The sequence below is a fragment of the Chanos chanos genome, chromosome 16 (genome assembly GCF_902362185.1).
Source record: "Chanos chanos chromosome 16, fChaCha1.1, whole genome shotgun sequence".
NCBI classification, from domain to species: domain Eukaryota; kingdom Metazoa; phylum Chordata; class Actinopteri; order Gonorynchiformes; family Chanidae; genus Chanos; species Chanos chanos.
The window spans coordinates 2845317-2866431 of record NC_044510.1 but is presented as its reverse complement, the minus strand read 5'-3'; the positions used below and the strand labels follow the sequence as shown (position 1 = coordinate 2866431).

General features: G+C 41.5%; 1 protein-coding gene across 3 annotated transcripts in view; it reads right to left on the bottom strand.

Annotated features, from left to right (window-relative positions):
- LOC115829828 (glucocorticoid receptor-like) overlaps positions 1-14899 on the bottom strand; it is a 45236-nt gene extending 30337 nt beyond the window's left edge. For 2 of the 3 annotated variants that reach the window (XM_030793991.1, XM_030793993.1), the window contains exons 1-2: positions 13705-14899; positions 11182-12257 (exon numbers count right to left, since the gene is read on the bottom strand). In XM_030793991.1, the coding sequence (XP_030649851.1) occupies positions 11182-12248 (1067 nt within the window). In that variant the 5' untranslated portion in view covers positions 12249-12257; positions 13705-14899. Of the gene's footprint in view, positions 1-11181; positions 12258-13009; positions 13074-13704 lie in introns of those variants that run through there. The other variant, XM_030793992.1, reaches the window with a different exon arrangement.
- Between the last annotated feature and the right edge of the window lie 6216 nt (positions 14900-21115).

Sequence of the window (21115 nt, the reverse complement as noted above, 5' to 3'; positions counted from 1 at the left end):
CATTCTCACCCAAAGTAATACCACTTGTTTGTCTCACATTTCAGAGAGATTTGGAAACGAACAGACCACAACGACACACATCTTTTTTTTTTTTTTTTTATCGACTTCTTCTTTCCCCTTTGAAGTGCTGATTGTGAGACAGTTGTGAGAGTCACACAGTGCAGATTAAGAGTAAGGTAAAACGCACCTGAACATAAACATCGGGTTTGACACACATCCCCCCGCCCCCCAACCCAATTTTCATTTACCCCTCTCAAGTAACAAAGGCCTAAAAATGAGTGGAATTGCTCTGTCTTTAGGGTAACTGCTAACACAGAGCTGCTGAAATATGCACAGTGAAGCATCAATATTTCATTGCATTCCAGTGGACTTTGAATGCTTAGTCCAGCACAGTTTTTCAAGTCTTGGCCGCTGCCTTTCCCCCAGCTTATCGCCGTGGCGATACATCACGTCGCATGCACACGCCCACTTTCAGCTGAGCAACCGGGAAGGCAGCTGCCCAGTTTGCATTGATATCTGTTGTCTGTTTGTGAATAATAACAACAAGAGACGCTTGGGGTGGGGTGGGTGCAACAACAAACAAACACACTGAAAGTACGTTGTCAGTGGGGGGAAAAAAAAAAACACACACAGCACATGGCCCAACACACACACACACACACACACACACACCACAAAAACCTAAGCAGTACTCCATAGCAACCAATGGTGAAGTGGGGACTGAAGTTGGAATCAATAATTCCCGCTGTACTCTGGACGTGCTGCTGAAAGTGAAAAGGCCTACGGCTTTGTTACTGACGGAGAGACGACCAAGCGTGGTGACTAGTCGCGGTCTGACGCTGCTTTACAGCTCGTTATTTATTGATGAAATCAACACGCCTGAGAGAGATGAATCTCCAGGGATGTTTTCCCACTAGGTTTTTTTTTTTTTTTTTTTTTACACCAGTAACATGCATTCAGCTCACAACTCTATTGTGTCTAAAACGTAACACCACCCTGACAACAACCTACTGCGCACTAAAAATCACTTTCCAATCTTACCACGTACAGAGCAGAAGTCGTCAAATCACCGGCCATTTCAGTTACAGGAAAAAAAAAAAAAAAACACAGAGCAGAAAAGACAGGAACAGAGAGATGAAGACGAGACAATATGCCTGGAACACAAAATACCATTTCTTTCTTTTGATTCTGGCTTCATTATTCATGAAAATATTATTTGAAGTAGCTAAATAAAGTTTGTGTAACACCAACCATTACACGGTATAAGCTCGCTTTTGATACACCAATCATTCGGGAAGCGAAAAAAAAATCAAAATAAAGGAAATGCTACATTGTAACCCACAGGCAAACTGAAATGCAACAGGACGCAAGTTAAATATAACACAAACAAACAAAAGCAAATCAGCACCACTCATCATTACATAACATTTGTATGCATTAACAACACGGACTCCATTAGAAATGTATGATATATACTGTTCAAAAACAAAACATCAGACTGATCTCTGGCCTGTAGCCCATTTTTTTTTGTTTGTTTGTTTTCTTTTTTTTTTATTTGAAAACAGGATAACAAAAATACAAAGTACAACAATACTGTAGCCCATTTTAACTTCAATGAGTTTTCGCTTGTCAAAACATCGCCTTTTTTTTTTTTTTTTTTTTTTTACCGACAGTCTCGTCTTACATGAGCAGGGTAAGGAACCTCTACGGTGTTTGAAAGGACAATGACCGAAAGACAGTGTGTTTCGGCCGCTACAGTAAAACAGCTTATTAATCCCATGTAAACAGCGGGCTCTGTGTCAGACATGACCGCATTTATTTTACACATATCCTATTCATTTCCCCTGAGGCAGCGAGCATAAGCTGGCATGTTTAATACGGAGAAGTAAACACGCCGGGGAAAAATCCAGTCCTGCGGGGACATTTTAATTGAAATCAAACGTGGAAACACGGCGGATTGTGCAAAAGTTGAGCATTTTTCATTAAGCGGGCTTAACTTCATTTCCATGATGTGGGTTTTAGTCCGTGTCATGGTTAAAGCAGAGGAAAAGGTCATGTGACCTTGGTGCATGCCTCATGCTTCCATCACGTCCTGGACAACCACCAGAACGTACGTCGCATTCAGTGGAAACCACTTACGCTGATCACGGTTATAGTGATCAACCGCTTATATGGATCAAAAAGCTTGGGACCGAATCATTTCTATACAAGTACAGTATTGTATAAGTCCCCTACAGTAATCAAGTAGTCCATTTAGAGTGTTCACTTTGGGTCTTATTACACATGACAACATATGGGAAAAAAATTCAAACTACAGTAATTCTTTCTTTCTTCTTTTTTTTTTTCTTTGCCTCACAATAACCCATCTGCCTCCAGCTAGCCACCTGAGGCTAATACTGTGTGCACAGAAATCATGATGGAGATGAGAAAGTCATTTTCTCTCAATGACAAACGCAGCTCGCGACAAACTGCCAAACACAAGCCATGCAGCAGTGAAACTTGGTGTTCCTCAGAATATTTTATGGGTAAATTTGGTTTCAAACTCCGCTGCCAGTTCGGTATCGGTAGCGTACAGTTTATTTTCAGTTCTGTTAAAAACTGAGAAATGCACGATTAGATGGTAATCTGCATGAGAAACAAGCGGTTTCCACTGCACTGCAAGCCCCAAAACTACACAGCCACTGCAAATCAGAATCATACTGACCGTTAAGTCACCAGTCATGTGATACCAATCACAGAAATTATGTAAATTCTTTACATACATATATACATACGTATGTTTGCATGTGTTTGTGTGTGTGTACACATACACATATATAGGCTTTTAAAAAAAACCACCAGGGTCTCAACTGATTTAAAAAAAATAGACGAGAAAAAAAATATACATCCAAACACAAATGAAAAAAAAAAACAATTACAGTAATTCTGAGTTATCACAGTTAAGATCTTTTAAGATGTGTTCTGTGTTTTATTAGCCCCATTACAGATGCTTTCATTTATTAAATGTTGTATTAGACTGCAGGAGTAACAATTTTAATAAAACAAACAAAAAAACAAACAAAGGGAAAAGAACCAGCCTCGGTCACTGGTCTGGTCTCTGAAGTCCACACTGAAACAGAGAAACCAGTCATGCGCCAGTAGACCCTCTCTCTCGTTAGCGACGTCAGCAGAACTTTAAGACTGTGCACGGTACTTTAACGTTTACTAATACTCAACGTTTTTAAGTCTCTGGTTTTATCCAAAGAACCACCTGGCAGCTGATCAGACGCGACCTCCCGTTTGGCGGGCGCGTCTCTCTACGCTGCGGTCTAAGCTCGCAATCCACGCCGCTAACTAGCTAACGAACAGGAGCAAGCTCGGAGGGAACGCGGCAACGAGAGGATACACGCCTTTAGGACCGATGCCAAGAACATTATCCTGTCATTTGTTGGGACTGTCTAATTCTATTTGGGTAATACTGACAGGCAGAGTGACCTAAGCAATTTTCCCTGACAGTGCCTGTTAACACTGTTAGAAAAAAAAAAAAAAAGAAACCTACCCGAGACTGGTTACTGTATGTGAGTCCATTTGTCATGTTTATAATGTCTGGCATTTTGTAAGCATTGTCTTTCCAAATCAGAATAAAAATAACAATATTAGCAAATTATTCATTTGGCATCCAGCACAAAAATGGCTAAACCTCTGAGAAACTGACTGAAAATGCAGCCGGGCACCACTTCCAAAAATAAATAAATAAATAAATAAATAAATATTTTCGTTCTCACCTTCACTGAATTATAATTTCACTTCAGTGCGTTTCCAAAATCAGAATGCCTCAAAAATTGCCCTTCCACACAATGATGGTACGCTGTCACTGAGAGGAAGAGGTGACAGAGAGGCTGAATCAGCGCTAAAGGAAAAGGAACTGTGCAATCAAAAAAAACAAAACAAACCAAAAACAGAAATGGAAGGCCTGGCCGACTTTTACACACATATTACAACATGCCCTGTGTGTGGGAGATTCTGCCTCTACCTCAGGATTCTTACTGCTTGTCTCTTCACTTAAAGTAGATGAGAACATCACAGTCCAAAAATGCAGGCTGACACAAGAGCTTTTCCTGGCTCGCACAGGAAAAGTATAGGAAACCTCAGGGCCGTTTTTATAGACGCTTTGCACCTTCACAGTTTCAAACAGTTTGAAAAGAGAAAAGAAGAAACGTACCAAAAAAAAAAAAAAAAATACAAGAGGCATGTTACCTTTTCATAAACACAATCTTTATCCTTAAGGACACTAATAGCTCATAGGCATCCCTTTAAAAACCAAAAAAAAAACAAAACAACAACTGAGCAAGGGAGGAATTCTCAGGGCCTCAGGGTGAAACTGCAACTTTGGTTCATCTGGCAGCCAGCCTACTTACAGTACCGCTCTGCTACTGTTCCACCAATCAGATTCGAGGGAGGGCAGACATGCCTTTGTGGGAGCCAGAAAAACAGGCCAAGAGCTCCCACCTCAGAAAACAGACGCAAGAGAAGAAAAATCTCAGCTGGAAACTACAGTGTAAAAGTTCTCCTCTTCTTCTTCCTCCTCTTCTTCTTTTTTTTTTTTTTTTTCCCCCAAACCAACGTTTATCTCATCAGAGCAGTTTATGCTGGTTGTAACATGCAATTTATTACACTTTATTTTACTTTCAGCAAAACCGTCCAACCCAATAACCATCCAAACCCCTTATATTTTGGATACTCAATTCGTTCTGCTGTCAAAACCCACAGAGAGCGCAGCAAAGACACGGCTGGGAGAAAATGAAACAGTACAGCAGAGAGCAGCTCCGGTTAACTACCGATCACTGGACCCACGATGAGAATCAGAAACGTGTGCATTTCACATCTCTCGGCACCGGCACTTTCTTTTGCCTGTCGTCACGTTGCACAAAGCCTCTCTCTCCAAGATGAATGTTACACGTCCATCAACGCTTTCCAAGACACCACACACACACACACACATATACACACACCAGAAAAACAACTGATAAGCATCTCTTAGCTGAGATTCTGTTCTTCAGACTCTTATACAAAAAGAAAAAAAAAAGGCAAGGATTGTCTTATCCGGCTTTGAGTGGAATAAAATCTCTCATACATTTCTTTTCTCAATTCTTTCTTTCTTTGTTTCTTTCTTTCTTTTTTTTTTGTTCCAGAGGATAAGGACTGTAAAGTCTACTTGAAGCCTAAGCAGAAAAGCAGAGCTTTATAGAGCAGGCTGCGGAGTGAGCTGAGTTACAGTTGTTTGTATGGCCTGATTCTGTGCTTGGCTGAGTCTGGTCTCGGGAAAAAGAGTTCTCGTTTGCCAGAAAAGGTCTTTAAGAGGCTAACATAATACAGGCCCAAGAGCAGAAACCGATATGTCATCTGCTGCATTTTAACCCCCATTATAACAGGGCAAGTCAGCATGTTTCAGACCGAGCAACGAAAAGCCAGCAGTCTTCAAATCCAGCGGAGAGGTGGCGTTTTAGTTTTAGCTCCATTACTGTGGCTGACAATGATTCAATGTTCCCCACATAGTTACTGATAACAGCAGGAATGTTTCTCACAACTGCTCCATAAATGCACCGAGATAAATATTATTACTAGCAGTTATTATTATTATTATTATTAGTAGTAGTAGTAGTAGTAGTAGCAGCAGTAGTATCTGTACTATTAGTTACTAGTCCCTGAAACATGATGTGTGTCTGTGCTGACATCAATGCACAGTCACATACGTCAATATGGATTTCAGGTTTGACATGTGGAAATATGAAATGCTTCTGAAGAAATCTCTCAGAAATACTTTAGAACATAGCACTTCCACACAATGCTGTCTGAGAGACAATGCAGTGTAACCAGCTGAAGTGACGAGAGGCATCCGACTGTGGTCCTTCCACAGCACAGATCAAGTCATGCGTGATACTTCTTTAAAAAAAAAAACACTCATCTAATATCCTGACAATATGTAATAGATCAACAACACCACAACCTATCCGCCCTGTTCCCATATAATTTATTACACAATTATACAAGGGCTGTGAAGCCAAAAAGTTTCTTGAATACAGTCAGTCAATGTCCTCTACACAGCAAAAACTGACTAACACAATGGACAGTGTAACCATGAACAGCTTGGTCGTAAGAGACAAACAAACGTGGGTTTATGGGACTGAAGTGAGCAGAGGCAATACATCAGGGCAGTTGTTTGTCATATATGAAGCCAGACGACTGACGGTCCCCTGTGAGTAGGTTGGTCCTCATGAACAGCAGGTCGCATGTAAATATTTTGAGATGGAAAGGGGATTTTTTTTTCTTCTTCTTCGCTTTACGTAATTGTTCACTTTCTTTAAGGAGTAAATCGGCGACATGTGAAGTTCACAGCCACTGAGTGTGATTAACTGTAATCACTTGGCAAGAGCCAGATTCAATAACTGATACTATAAATACTCCCCGAGGGGGTGTAACTCAAACAACCTCACACGTCCAACGTACGTGTGCAAACCGAGTTAAATCCCAACACACGACCCCGGGCGCTCCGTTATTGTAATGGGAATGTTTCGATAACACAAGTCTAAAGCCCATAATGAACGATCAGGAAATGTCATGAAGACGGCAGGTCATGTTGTGTGTTTGGGGTGTGGGGTGAAGACAGTGTAGTGGAATCTGCTGGGGGTCCAGTTAACAGCTCCAAAATTCCAACAGGTTAACGTCATCCACAACATCCTCAGAGGTTTTTGTCGTCTGCTTTCGGTCTTTCCAAAGTTCTCGTCAGACTTACAGGCTTAACTCTGCTTCTGATTCACAGAGTTGTTTGTTGAAGCTTGTGGTTAGATAGCTTTTTGTTTTAAGATTCGGTTCCAGAGGCGTCAAAAGCAAAAGAAAAATAATGAACGCATGAGTAAAAGAGAAACCTCCCATGATCTTTAGGAGGCATAGCAAAGCCATGACTTGTCTGTACTTTAGCAACCCCACACAAGTTCAACAAAACTACAGTTTATGGTGTCTTCATATCATTATTTTATGATAACTGACTGAAAGATTCCAGCTTGAAACTTGAAGGTACCTCAGAGTAAGAAGCAACAAGGTCTAAGCTTTACTAAACCATTTAAAGAAAAAGAATCTTTTTTAGTAATGGCATCGCAATTCAAGACTTAAAATATAGAGAGGTTCCTTTGTCAAAGGAACCATAGCCAACCCGGTTGAGGCCTCCTGCAGTGCAGTGAATGGGAGATTACCTGTTCCCATTCATTCTGACAATGTTGACTTCATTCTTTCGCTCTGACTGCTTGTGGTATGTCATCTGTGGTGATAGTTAACCTTCTCAGTTTCTTTGCAAAACAAACAAAAGAAGAAAGAAGGAAAAAGATTGGTAGATATATGATTTCGAATTTTTTTTTTTTGGCATCTCTGTGATCATTCGCACTGACACACTGTGAGCAGTGGGTAGTGAATTTAACCTCTGCATTTAACCCATCCTATACACACCGGTAGTGAGCATACACACACCAGGAGTGAGAGCAGTGGGCGGCACACCTGCGCCTGGGGGGGGGTTGGGGGTTAAGTGCCTCGCCCAAGGGCACTTCAGCCATAGATGTTGTGAGAGGGGAAAGCTCTCATTGATTGGTTGGTTGGGTTCAGGGCTAACCATAATCTCACCTCTGTTGTAATCCATTTACTTTGGGATATTCAGACTAAGGGAGGATCCATCTGTTGCTAACTGTTGTGGTTGGAAGCAAGTGAGATGTTGGAAGAACATTTTGCGCTGGCATCTTTTACTTAGGAAGTCCTAAGTGTCCGATCACCAATCAAGAGATTACAACCTCTTTATCAACCAAAGACTGAAGCAAGGAGACAGGGCAGTTTCGTACATGGGCTGAGGCTACAACTAAGAGGAGTCACAAATCAGATATTCCATTCACGACGCATCGGAGACCAATATCAGCAGGCTCCTGGAACACGGACCAGCTTCAGGAAATTCCATTACGTTGATTCACAAGATTGGAAAAACGAGTTGAAATAAATCTAAGAACCGAATATGGGAACATTAATCTTGGGGTTAAGACGGCAATCCGCTGTCAACCACTTCCTTTTCCAGCATCCAGCATTCGCACAATTAACACAACTATGGAACACTAGCCTATGGATTCTACGAGTCTGGGATTGAAATCCAAGCCGTACAATAACACAGCCAGGGAAAGGTGCAATAAATGGCTTTAAAAAGTATTTGCGTTTGAGTGTTGTCTGCTACGTAAGATAAAAATGAGGTGAATAATTCTTTAGATCAATACTTCAGTGTAAAGAGCAACACATAGAAAGACCAGAAACTATGACTAACACGCTTCCACTGTAATTAACCACAATACCAATAGAGAGTTTTCTGCGTCAGCCTGCATCTGACAATTTGACAGCATGAAAGAATTCATTGAAAGGTTTTGCTTCGCACGTTTTTCTGACAAATACTAAACAAAATGGCCTACATGTTCTGACAGAAACTGCGATTGTACAAGGTGCTGTTTAACAGTCTGTCTTCGACAGTATTCAACAGAACTAAATTCACGGGACACTGATGTAAATTACACAGAGCTTAGCTTATTTAAGCGGCAACCAACCGAACCAAAGACAAGAAAATGTTGTGAAAGTCCCTTCCATTAATTAGAAAAGATATAAACAGATGGCGGTCTGGATTTGTCAGTCCATGCAAACAGTACCATATTAGTTTTTAGAGAACGTGCTCTTTTTTCATGCCGACCTGGCCTTTTCTTCTTGACACCCCCCCCCCCCCCCCCCCAAAAAAAAGAAAACATGTGGGCTAGACTGCTGGGGTTGCTTCGTAAAGCATTGTCAACATGGACAACTCCCTCGTGAAAACTGTTTTCTGCACCTTTTTCATAGTCTGCAAGGTAACAAAAAGTAAACATTTAAAAGAGTGTGTTCTTACTGTAACCGACATTGTCTAGGGACAAATTATTAACATTCTACGAAGCAATTCCTCCAAAGAGAAAAACCTGTTAGAGGACTTTCTCCACACCCTAAAAATGCTGACTAGCAAATGTTTAACCGACACAAACTGGCAGCAGCACACACGCACACACACACACACACACACACACACACACATATATATATATATATAATTGCAGATTACACATATTTGCCCAAACTACTTACAACATCCTGTAACTTAAACCAGTAAATCTATATTGGGCAGTACCATCTGAAAATAAAGGTAACACTGCTGTCTTGTCAGATCCACTAGGAACAGCGACACATGAAACTACATAACTGGTAGTTTGTCACTGCTGTAAAGCCACTCTTTGAACTTTCTTCAATCGTACGAATGAGCAAGTGACAAGTGACACACAGCATCAATATTTTCACGATGATCATCACCATTTAAATCCATAGGCATTTGGGACCGTCGGGGCGGAAGGGGCATTTGTTCTCCCCCTTCATGACCTCAGAGGGGAGTGAAACCAGCAGACATCTACGTGCTCTGGATGGGCCAGACCACGTTTTTGCCTGAAACATTTCACTCTTCCTCATTTCAGCAACGCTTTCCCCCCAAATATAGCCTTTTGGTGACCTGCTGAGACATCCGTTTGTGAATTGAAATGCCTGACTACTCACTCACAGGACAGAGCTGACCAGTTTTTAGTCTGTTCCTAATAAGACAGTCACATGTTTTTGTGTCTATATAACCACAATGTCTGTGGCATTTTGGAGCTAATTAAGACAGAGGACTGAAATGGTAACTCCATGATCATTTTAACACGTGAAGACATTTTATGATCCTTAAACTTAATTATCTAGGCACTACACTATCTTCATTTTCATTTGTATTTTGACTACATCTTACTCGTGGCTTATGCTGTACAAAACGCAGACACCTCTAAGCATAGGGTTCTGCGCTCTGTACTATTTAAAATGTAAATCATTTTTGCCTATTTAGACCTTGTCTTTTATATCTGTGGATTTTTTCTTTTTTTTTTTTTTTGGTCACAACATCTCGAACAGTTACTCTGTCCACGAATAATGAGAGGAAATTAAAAATTGCCCCAAAAAATCAAAACCAAACCTTTTACGTTAATCATAAGCTGGAACTGTGAAAGAAAAAGAACTTTGAAACACCTGCATACCCTTGTTGGCTCATCAGTCCACTCCATACATCGTCCTCTAAACATGCACAACAGCTGGTGAAAACTGATTGAAAAAATTTACTGTGGACTGATTGGTCTGACATAAAATTACTCACAGCTTAATCATTAGCCCCATATGATATTTGCACATCAGCTATGTCATATAACATAGTCCTCTGACTGCTAAAGGACTCAAAGAATCCCATGCAGTCCTGCTCTACCTGCTACACGCACACACATGTTTGATGCATTTTGTGTACGCTCATGTGCTGTGACGCACATTTCTAAGACCTCCGACTTTCGATCGCAAATTCCAAAACTGCCAAAAGCTCCGACTCTGAAGTCTGCAAAAAGGAGCACAGTATCTCCGGTGTGGAGAATGAGACCCTGGTGTGTGCGTGCGTGCGGTGCTACCACGAGGGGACTTCCATGAGGCCCATGTGTTTGTGCTGGAGATCTGGGGGCAGGCACAGCACTAAAAGCAGATCCGTACACGTGGCCTCCTCGCTAAGAAACTGCCCCTCCTGCACAATAAGTCAAACTGACAAACTCAAAACCGCTCGAGAAACTGGGCAACAAGCTACGTGCTAAACAGCTCTAATCTCTAATGCAGCCTGTGTGTTAGGAAGCACTGACTTCCAACCAATTTCATGCTAACTGGCTTTCCTGAGACGGTTCACCCACTACAGACATTTTGGCGCGCATTCGTTAGAAAGATTATAGTGATCGCAGGGAAAAACACAACTTGGCAATCTGAGGTCTACTGAGGAATACTTTCAAAACATTGTCACAACACTTCCCCACGCGCGAGCTATAAAAACATGATCCTGGCTCGGGATCGCGGGCTAAATTCATTCCACCAAGGTCAGAGTGTGTGACTAAGTGCATAATTTCCACTCGTTTGCTAAGCTTACGCTTCATCGTTTCAGTTTTAAAGCACCCATGGACTTTTTTAACAACGGTAACGCCTCTTCTTCATGCTGCCAACATTCAGTAAGGCAACAGCTGCCTGGATACACGAGAGTGTATGTAAGAAAACTTGAGCCCTTACCCGCTGTAGCTGAAAGGGGGTATAGCAGACACTGTCTCGCTAGCCCTCTGCATTCCCATAGAGTCCCCAAACCCACTGCCCCTGTTCCATCCCTCATCCAGAGGGGGTGGTGGTGGATAGAGCCCAAACACAGGCTTTTGATCCGGGGACATGCTGATGGCTGAGGGGGAGTTAGACCCGTAGTGATAGCTCGGCCCACCCATGCCCCCGACGGACATGGGAGCGCCGTGGGAGCTAGAGAGCCCAGTCAGCTGACAGTAGCTCCTCCTCTCCCCCTCCTGCTTGATGACACCTGGCGTGGAGAGCTGGATAAAGTCAGCGTCTTTCTCCGTCTTAATGACGGGCATGGACGGTCCAGGCTCCATCATTTGTTGTTGCTGCTGCTGCTGTCCCGTCCCATTCACGTTCGCGCCGAGTATTCCGCCGTTGTTGGCGCTGATGGCAGGCTTGTTGTCCTTCATCACGTTACTATCACCAAGCAAAGCGTCGTCCACGGCGAGGGAGGAGAGAAAGGCGGTCTCATCAGCCACGTAAAACTCGTTCAGGTCTGTCAGGGAACCTGGTAAGTCCAGGTCTTGCAGGATATCCAGTGAGGTGTCTCCTAAGATCCTTTCGTCCTTCTCTGGTTGTCCAAAGTGGCAATATGTGGGCCTGTCTTTATCATCCAAGGGTGAGAATTCCTCAGTTTTCAACGTGAACGTTTCAGGGGTTTCGATTCCTGAGCTCATCGCCGCATTGGCGCGATTCAAGTCCGCAATGCTCGCGTCCAGGAGAGAGAAGTTCTCTTTGAGAGGAATACCACCCAGAGTATCCATCTGCTTTTGTTGGTGCTGAATCCTCAAAGGTTTACCAAACACCTTCACATCTGCTTGTTGAGGGCCATGTCCAGTTGAGTTGTGCCCTGGTATAGAAAGCTCTCTCTGGGCGTTACTCACGCTCAGTCCATTTGTTGAGGTGGCAGAAATACCAATGTCACTCAGAAAGCCTCTCTCTCCCACTGTATCAGCATGGTCACCAAAAGTAAAGCTGTCCTCCTGATTATTGCTGCGTTTCAGTCCTCGATCCATGTCTTAATCCTGTCAAAGAAATATTGCAGGGGGGGAGAAACAGTTAGTTCCGTGACAGCATATGTTTTTAAAATCCTGAAATCGAACGTTAACAGGTTTATATACCAGTATATGGTTATATAACACCTGAAGACATTAATCACCCGAAGCACGGCAGATACACATTACGTTAAATCAGTCAGAGAAACGCTCTGGTAATAAGATATTCAAATACGACGTTTATACACGATAGACAAAAATGAACTACCAAACTTTGCAACTGAGTGGATTTATATTTCGGGGGCTAAACTTCCACGAATGTAGAATAACGTTCGTCATGGACCATACTGCAGTCTTTCCACCTCCTAGGAGAAGATATATGCAGTCCACCAATATTATAATGCTGAGATTCGACCGTCTATTAGTCAATCTCATCACATCGCCGACAAATACAGAAAAAATCTATTTAGCTTATTAAACGTCAACTGCATCGTCCCCTCATGAAAGCGTCCGACGAATGCCTTTGACAAAAGATCATTGTATCAGAGCCGGAATATGTAAATTAACTTTCAACTTCAGCATTAGGTGGTGAATGCTAGTTTTACATTAAGTAGGCTATGTCAATGTCGAATTCGATGTTAGTTTGGTGTTTACGTCGTCTCAACACTGACGATTCCCAACTTGTTATTCTTGCCGAGAAAAAAATGCAGTTATTTCACTGTCGTGCTAATTATGCTTACAAACAAGTAAGCAGCGTTGCAAATATGAAAACGAAAACCTACCGTTGGGAAATTCTTTGGCTGTACTGCGAGTTCATGTTAGCGGTTCCTTGACATATGCCATATTCTTTACATGTCACTCGCGCAGCTTTAGTAGTTTTGCTGTTACGTGTCCTTTGTACTGCTACCTGCAAGCTTTCCCTTAATTCTACAGACGGCTTTGCTGTCGACGAGCACTTCTAAAGCTAACGAGTCCCGAAGATACAGGACTACTCCGCAATCCTGCAAAAAAACAAATCCCACAAAATGGAGCAGTCGACAGAAGCTAACCATTGGTAGTTCACATATGAGGGTTAAGAGCACGTAGCTACAGTGAAATCCAGCGAATATGTCACTGAGGTACTGCAGTGGTGCAACCTGTTGGTTGTGAATGGCTACTGCATTTAGCTCGTGTGTTTGCGTAAATTCTACAAACACGACAATAACCTGAAAATTCAGTTGACAACGGCCGCCTATATGAGCATTAACTGAATAAAGCCAACAGAGATATTGATATATTCTCCTTTAGTTCCTCTGTAAAATGTCGGTATCAGAGAAGGCCACATCACTGAGTGGATCCAGAAATATTTTGTTGAAATAGCAAATACGGCATTCATAGTAGCTCTACAGTAGCCTTGGACAGTAGGCTGCGCAGTCCATGTGAAAAACTGCATGCTCGCGTTAAACGGAGTTTCACAATGAAAGAAAATAGAGCTTACCTGTATTACAATTCAGAATTTTGAAGAATATTTCATTTCTAGACAGACGTGCGTCTGGCAATGTCACTGCGTGGAACTGTACAGTACGGGGCTTCTCAATCGCTGTTCACAACTCCTTATTTACTGCCCCGCATGATCTGAACTGTTAGACCGCCGTGCTAAAAGCTCTTCCTTTACTCAAGAAGAATAAGTATAATCAGATGGCAGCGTTTATATTACGTTGCAAATGTTTACTCCAAATATCGTACAAAAACAGCATGCCAAGCCAAGGATAAACAGGTATCAGCAACACTTCTTACAAGATAGCATACGTTATCTTGTAATAAACCGCAGAGCGTTGCAAAAAGTATCCTAAATCGCTAGCCAGCAGACTAGAAATCAGTGAGTGAGTAGACTAGAAAACTACACTACTGCGAACTTGACGACAACGGAAAACGCCCCTCTTGAGAGAACCTCGCCTGACATATTAGTGAGATAACCTGTCATAAGGCAGAGAACGACCAAAAAAACTTTTTCTACTTTCTTAGAAGCATGTGACTATTAAACGACCTCGACACCGAGTTTAAACACTTCTATGCGTGTCTCGCTAGTTTACACTTGCTAGCTAAAAGAGAAGCTAAGTTCATTTTTTTGACTGACTGACTTCTGAGCCAATGTCGATTACATCAACGAATCACAAGTAGCTGTGCTGAGAAATTACGTCCGCCTACAACCCAGTAAACGCTACGACTTAAAAATATGTTCAAACTTTAAAAAGTTAATGTGACAACAATAAAGTGTTACTCAGCTAGATGGCTAGACTACCAAATTCGACAAGGCTGTACCGAAACCTAAGCTACAAGCGGCGGATACAATCCAACTCCAGTGCACAACGCAACTTTGTGGCTAGTTTCCCAAGAGCATTCGAAATGAAAACTTTTTCTACAAAAAAGAAAATTTATCGATAAATTTCTGTTGGTCGTCTCACGCAGAGTTCTCACAAAATCTGAAAGCTATAGAAGACATGCACGAACGACTTCAATGGCGCAGCAGTCCGTAAATATGGGGGCGAAGGGCACGTCCACACCAACTAAGAAATAAACAAGACAAAATGAAAAAGTCCTAATACTCATACGACGTTCCTTCCCTCTGTCGTCTGAGAAAATGAGTATGCAGATTATTAATCCAGTCGCTGAATTGTTCACTAAATAGCCGCCGTGTATTCTCCAACAAATTTAAAAAAAAAAATACAGGCGAGACTTTGAACTGTTGGGTATAAGAGACCTTGGATAGTATACCAGAACTGACATGCGCAGAGCAAAACTGTCAGCTTAATGTCAATAATTCTTACGTACAATCAAACGAGAAGCACTCGGACTGAAGATATTTGTCGCGGAGTTACATGACATTTAGGCACGAAACGACGACTTTAAGCATCGTTACATGAATATTAAATAATTTAATGTGTATTTTTTCATGTGTTGTTTCAAGAGGCAAATGTATGCTGCACGCTATATATAGCATTGATTCAACCCACCGAAACAGGTCTTTTTCATGATCGCACGTCTATGACAGTCTTATATTTGACAGAAACGTCAGTTTCCACCTTAAGTTTTCTTTTTAACTTAAACGGTCTACTGTATAAATTTAAATGACCAGATATGATAGCTAGAGTAGTAGGAGAACATTATAGACGAAGCAATATGGACTTTAATTTTATGGTTTCTAGGGGCTCTTAAAGTAAGGAAAGTATGTGGCAACTTCTATCGCTCTTCAATAAGGCGTAGCCTAGTTTATGAGAAGAGGGGCGATAACCTAGTATCTTATTTGGAGAAGCTAGACAGATTCTAGAAATAAAATTTGGCGCAAAGCTTGAGACCCTGTATTTTAAGAGTAAAATATACTTAATGTAGTTACACAGTGGAAATAAGAAACCTTACAAATAATACTAGCCTTCAGAATTTTTTTCCCTTTCATTTAGAATATCAGGGACTTCCCCAAACTTCCATTCAGTTTATCTTGGCGCAACACTTTTGTAACTTTGTTGTACACATGTATCGTTTCAGCAAATTAAAAAAAAAATTAGGAGGAGGTTCATCATAAAAACTAAGGAATGGTTTGATTTTGCACTAACCACCGCCCTCTGATACAGCCTCCAATTCTGAGGACGGCAGCTATGCGTTTAGCAATTCGAGAATGCGTTAAAGTAATTCTCATAAACCATTAATGTCCTAATGCAATATTGAAGAAATATGAAGGATATGTTGGAACAAAATAGGAATGCCTCCACGTGCTTCAGTAAGTTATCAGCTGAGTCACTACAAGAGCAAAGACTCATAGACTGAACAGATAGCCTACAGTATGAAATTCTGTAAATTAGTAATACATAAATAAACTCTGCTTTGCACAAATAACACCCATGAGGCCCTTACAGATTAATATGCTCATACATAATTGACAAATGCTCAAACAGCTGTTTATGTTTTGGAGTATTATCTATTCATGCATGATATTCACACAAAACACATGAATATAGTATAGGAAGCAGTAATTTCATAGCATCCCAGGGGTTTTTTCGCAGCTCTCTCTTGTACTACCCAGCTACACCACCTGTCCTATAGAGAAATGTTTCTAGGACTTCAATTTAGCGAAACAGCTCAGGGTTGCTGTTTATGCCGCTTAGTGTTACGGTTTTGCAATGCTACATTTTCAACAAGAAATCTCTCTCTCTCTCTCCCTCTCCCTGTCTCTTTCACACACACACATACACACAAACACATACACATGTACGCACACACGTCGCCTGGCCTAGTCTTCCTCTTTGCAAATGTTACTCCATTCTCTAGGTACGTTAAACAAAATTTTATACTCGAAGCATTTTTTTGTCGCATAACACGTACAAGTGAAAGTGTGTGGAGAGGAGCTCCTACGCAACAGAAATTGAAGGTGTTGTTTTTTTAAGATTGGTGGAGGTGTGTTGAGGGTGCTAAGAAGGGGGTGTGGGGTATATGAGAGAGAGAGAGACACACTCCCATGCAAACAGGATGATTACGGAGAGACAGGCGTGGCATGCGCATGCGAAAGCCTAATTAAGAGAGAGAAGCTGGGACCGCGGAGAGGCGGGAACGTTAGCAATGGCCCCATGGGTCCCTGAGCGGAGAGACTCACACTGTTCTCTGGCCTGACAAACCAGACACAGAACACATGACTTTATAAGGAACACACAGGTTACACTGGGCCAAAATGAACACACACTCTCTCTCTCTCTATCACCGCAACAGTGATGTACTAAGTCACTTTCCACAACTTAACAGATCATAAACTTTTTGATGATTTGATAAGGGTCATTGGAACAACCACAAAATTTCCTCCAGTCTGTAGGATCTTTCTGAAGCAGTACAAACAGTTAAGAACAGACTCTTACTTGCCACAGACAAGGTACCATAATTTTAATTCCTAAAGAATTCGTATTGTTGTGTGCGTTTCATAAACTTCCTCTTTGACATGGGCATCTGGAATGCATGAAATGTGACTCAGACACTGCGCTGATAGAAACAACAAGCTGTAGTGTTTAGGATTTTTTTTTTCTCTTATTGCTGTTCAACCGTATCGCAGGTCTGAAAGCCGAAACGAACTTACGCTTGCTCGCGATATTACCAAGTAAAGAAAACTCTATTCTTAGTTAGAATGGAGAAATCATGCCCTCTCTTCTTGAAGTCATGTGAACTTGCAACTGCCCGTGCTCACTTACCCTCATGGCCCTATTAAAATCGGAGAAACAAGAAACGTGCACCAGTTAAATGCAGCTCCTTGCGGACCTTTCTCTCTTGGTTCAGTGACTGAACGATGTGGAAGAAGCCAGCGGTAGAGCAGTACACCATCTGTTCGAGAAAGAGGGCGTTCCCCTCGCAAAAATGTTTGGAACTTATCTGACCCAAATAATCGAGCTACTTTAAAGCCAGCTAGTGCAGCTAAGAGTGGATCTGGAGGCTGCCTAGTTGAACAGTAGGCTACGTCAAAGCGGTGCCCACGCCACGGTTCAGCCTCATCTTTTTTTTTTTCACAGAAGCGTACGTCTGTGAATGCCTTAACAAATGCGTGTGGACAGTCAATTTACGGTGGAAGAATGGAGTCGAATAGAAACGTTTCACCGAGTGATTAGAGCGAGACGTAAATACACTTTAACACTTTTTTTTTTTTAATTTACAGGCGCACTGGCGAAGTGAACGTGCCTCTGCTCCGCATGAGAGTAATTAGATGCATGCAGGGCACTGTTTACTCCTCTACATAAATGAATCGTGTTTTGACTCAGTCAGGTTCCTGTTTCTTGGCACATGCGCTCGCTGCTGCAGCTACGTTGTTACAACACCATGCGTCCTTTATCATCTGGGGTTAACATCGGAAAAAAGAGGGAACTGAGTTAGCGGAGTGCAAGCCCATAGCGTGACAGCGAACTCTTAGACAGAGTTCACTGATTCCTTGAGCAAAGTATGAACGAGTTATACATGTAGGTGTGTGTAGCATTTGAGTTTTAAAATAAGTAAATAAAATCAGGGACTTACCGTCCTGTCGTGTCGTATATGAATAGTTTTGATGACACTGGCAGTATATTTTTATGGTGACTTCAGAAGATCTTGATGGCTATCAGAAACTGAGGACCTATCCCGAAGACGTGTGGAAGTACGTATTCTTAGTAACTACCACGGCTTCAACACAAAGCATATAACACAATAAGGGAAATCCAAACATTATGCAACACATCCCTCATGAAACCATTAAGAGCAGTAAATCAGATACACACACACTGCACTTCTGGGGGATTCTACCAAGCAGGTAGAACAACATATGAATCATGCAGGTCTGTCAGAAAGCAGGTCCCCATAATGATGGAAAAGTATTTTGGATTTTACAGTTACATTTGGCATTTGGGCAAAAGGCTCTCGTACTTGATTGTTAGGACAGCCTGGGAGTTATAACGGTCAGTCTAAAACAATATGGCAGTATACCAGCATAGAGAGTGCCATCTCTCTCTGTCCATCTGTCTGTCCATTCATCTTTCTATCTGTCTGAGTATTCATTTATATGCACTCTGTTGTCATATTGTGTGCTGTATGTTTAGGTATCTTCATGAAAAGACATTTAGCACGTTCCCTTTCACACACATCAGTTACTGTACTGTGAATCTAATACCATTCGAACACATACTCCTTTGGATTCAGCTCTTAGTGATCATTTAGTGACATTTTTGCTTGGCTTTTAAACACAGAGGATGAGAGAGATGCTAAACTTCACACTGAGAGGTACCTCAGTGTCCTGGGTTGTTAAGAGCTGCACTGCTGGCTTTCTAAGAGCCTGTCTTGGCCTGAACTAACAGTGAGACAAACAGACATGTGTTGAGACTGGCTAGCAGGCTAGTGCGATGTACCGCCAACTCCCCTCACATGTTTAAATGTGACATTGAGAGCAGTTTAGCCTCTGATAGCTGAATCACAGGGAAACTGTGTCTCCTGGCTTCTTACTGAGTGCACAGATGTGCTATCCCATGAACAGTGATCCAATGAACGCTGAAGAAAAATAAGGAAATGTAGTTACAAGTGGTGATGAATGCTTTTTAGGAATACACTAATCCTGACCTTTTTGAGCTACAGTGTGAAATATTAGATGAATGTAAAAAAAACCAAACAAACAAAAAAAAACAATGCAGCCATAGGAGACAACATATGCAAAACCTCAGATTCATCAGACAAGCTGTTTTTTTATTTAAAAACATTTTCATAGATTCTGGTGTGATAGTGTCACCTAGCAACTGATATTTATCGAATTTTCCAGTTGTTTCAAATTGTCCAGGGAACACCTGCACCACGTTTGGCAAAAATCAAATGGTGTGATGTCGAGATTATAAAGCCACTCCCACAACACTTGTACATTTTCTAAAGATAAATAAATAAATGAACTTTAGAATGTGGGGGAAAACAGACTGGTTGCTAGTATGGGTTCTCAAGGTAAGGCTATTGATATGAAGCAGGCATGTTCACTGATGACAGCTGATTTGTTGTGCATTAAATATAGTCAGAGATATAGGTCTATTTCCTCTGAATGTGGTCTGTGCTGTCTCCTCATTGCTGACTGACTCTGAATTAGCGTTGCTGCAGTACCAAAACTTTGACCTCAGTACCAGTACTAGCTTCAGCATTGTAATATCTGCAGGGAAACAGTGAAACAATACAACAGCAAAACAGATAAGTATGTGGCAAATTAACATAATACCAACAGTACATGTTACATTAGAAGCTAGCTAGCCTGTTGAATAAACATGATTAAAGGACAGAATGAAAAAAACAAAAACAAAACGGGCTAATCAGGGAGTTCATTATTACATTATTCAAATCTGTCATATTTCAGGCTTGAACAGTTGAGAAGTTTATCTAATAGGTGCTGTGGCAAATTAGATGAACTGTGTCTCTTTGTCCCCCCTCTTGCCTGTCATGGATTCAGTGTCTCACTCGTTCTGTATGCCAGAGTTTAGCTCTGCCTCCTCCTCACAGTGCATCCAGATTTACATGGCCATAAAAACTACCTTATTTAGATTATACACACAAATGACCTGCAGATGTTTATAATACGGCAACTTTTAATAAAGGTATTGATACTAATAAAAAAAAATCCTGTAGTAGTGTTGTGCCAAATCCGGTACCAAATCAAGAAAATGATCATTTCAGAACCGCCATCCTCTGTTACGCTACCTACCCCAAATATTACATTGTTGTACCAAGCTTACAGGTCAGCGTCATCCTCAAATTTATGGAGGATTGATCGTTTGAGTATTGCCTCTTACTTTTGAATAATGACGCAAACTCTGATAGAGTCATTGTTGATTAGTCAAACAGTCAAAGAGTCACAGGTATTTTTAGTTAGTTCCTCATCACAGCGGCATCAGTTGGCTAACTGGCCACGCCACAAATTTGATTGACGTGTGGCAGCCATAGTCAAAGTTAAATTTTTTTTAAACGTGATTTAAAAGCAATTCCACATGTATCAGTGGAGAGAGGCGGTGGTCTATTCCCTCTCCGGCCAGCGTGGGAGTTTTGTGCGAGCGGCACTCAGTGGAAATACTAGGGAATTGGCTCCGACTAATTTGGGAGAAAAAAGGGGGCGACAAGGCAAACCCCCCCCCCCCCCCCCCCCAAAAAACAGAAAATCCAAATATGGAATAGTTTGGAAAAAAAAAGACAAATTTTGTCTTTACAACACATGCTTTAAGAGTTATCATCCAAACCATATGTGTTTGTGTCACTGAACCACTGTCGGGTTGCTGTGTTGTAAATACAAGTTTTACAGCTGTATGACTTTGAGGTTTTTCTCTCTTTTCAACAATTTGAGGGAAGAAGAAAAGCACCTAAAAGAGCACAAAACCAATAATGGTTTTTCACTT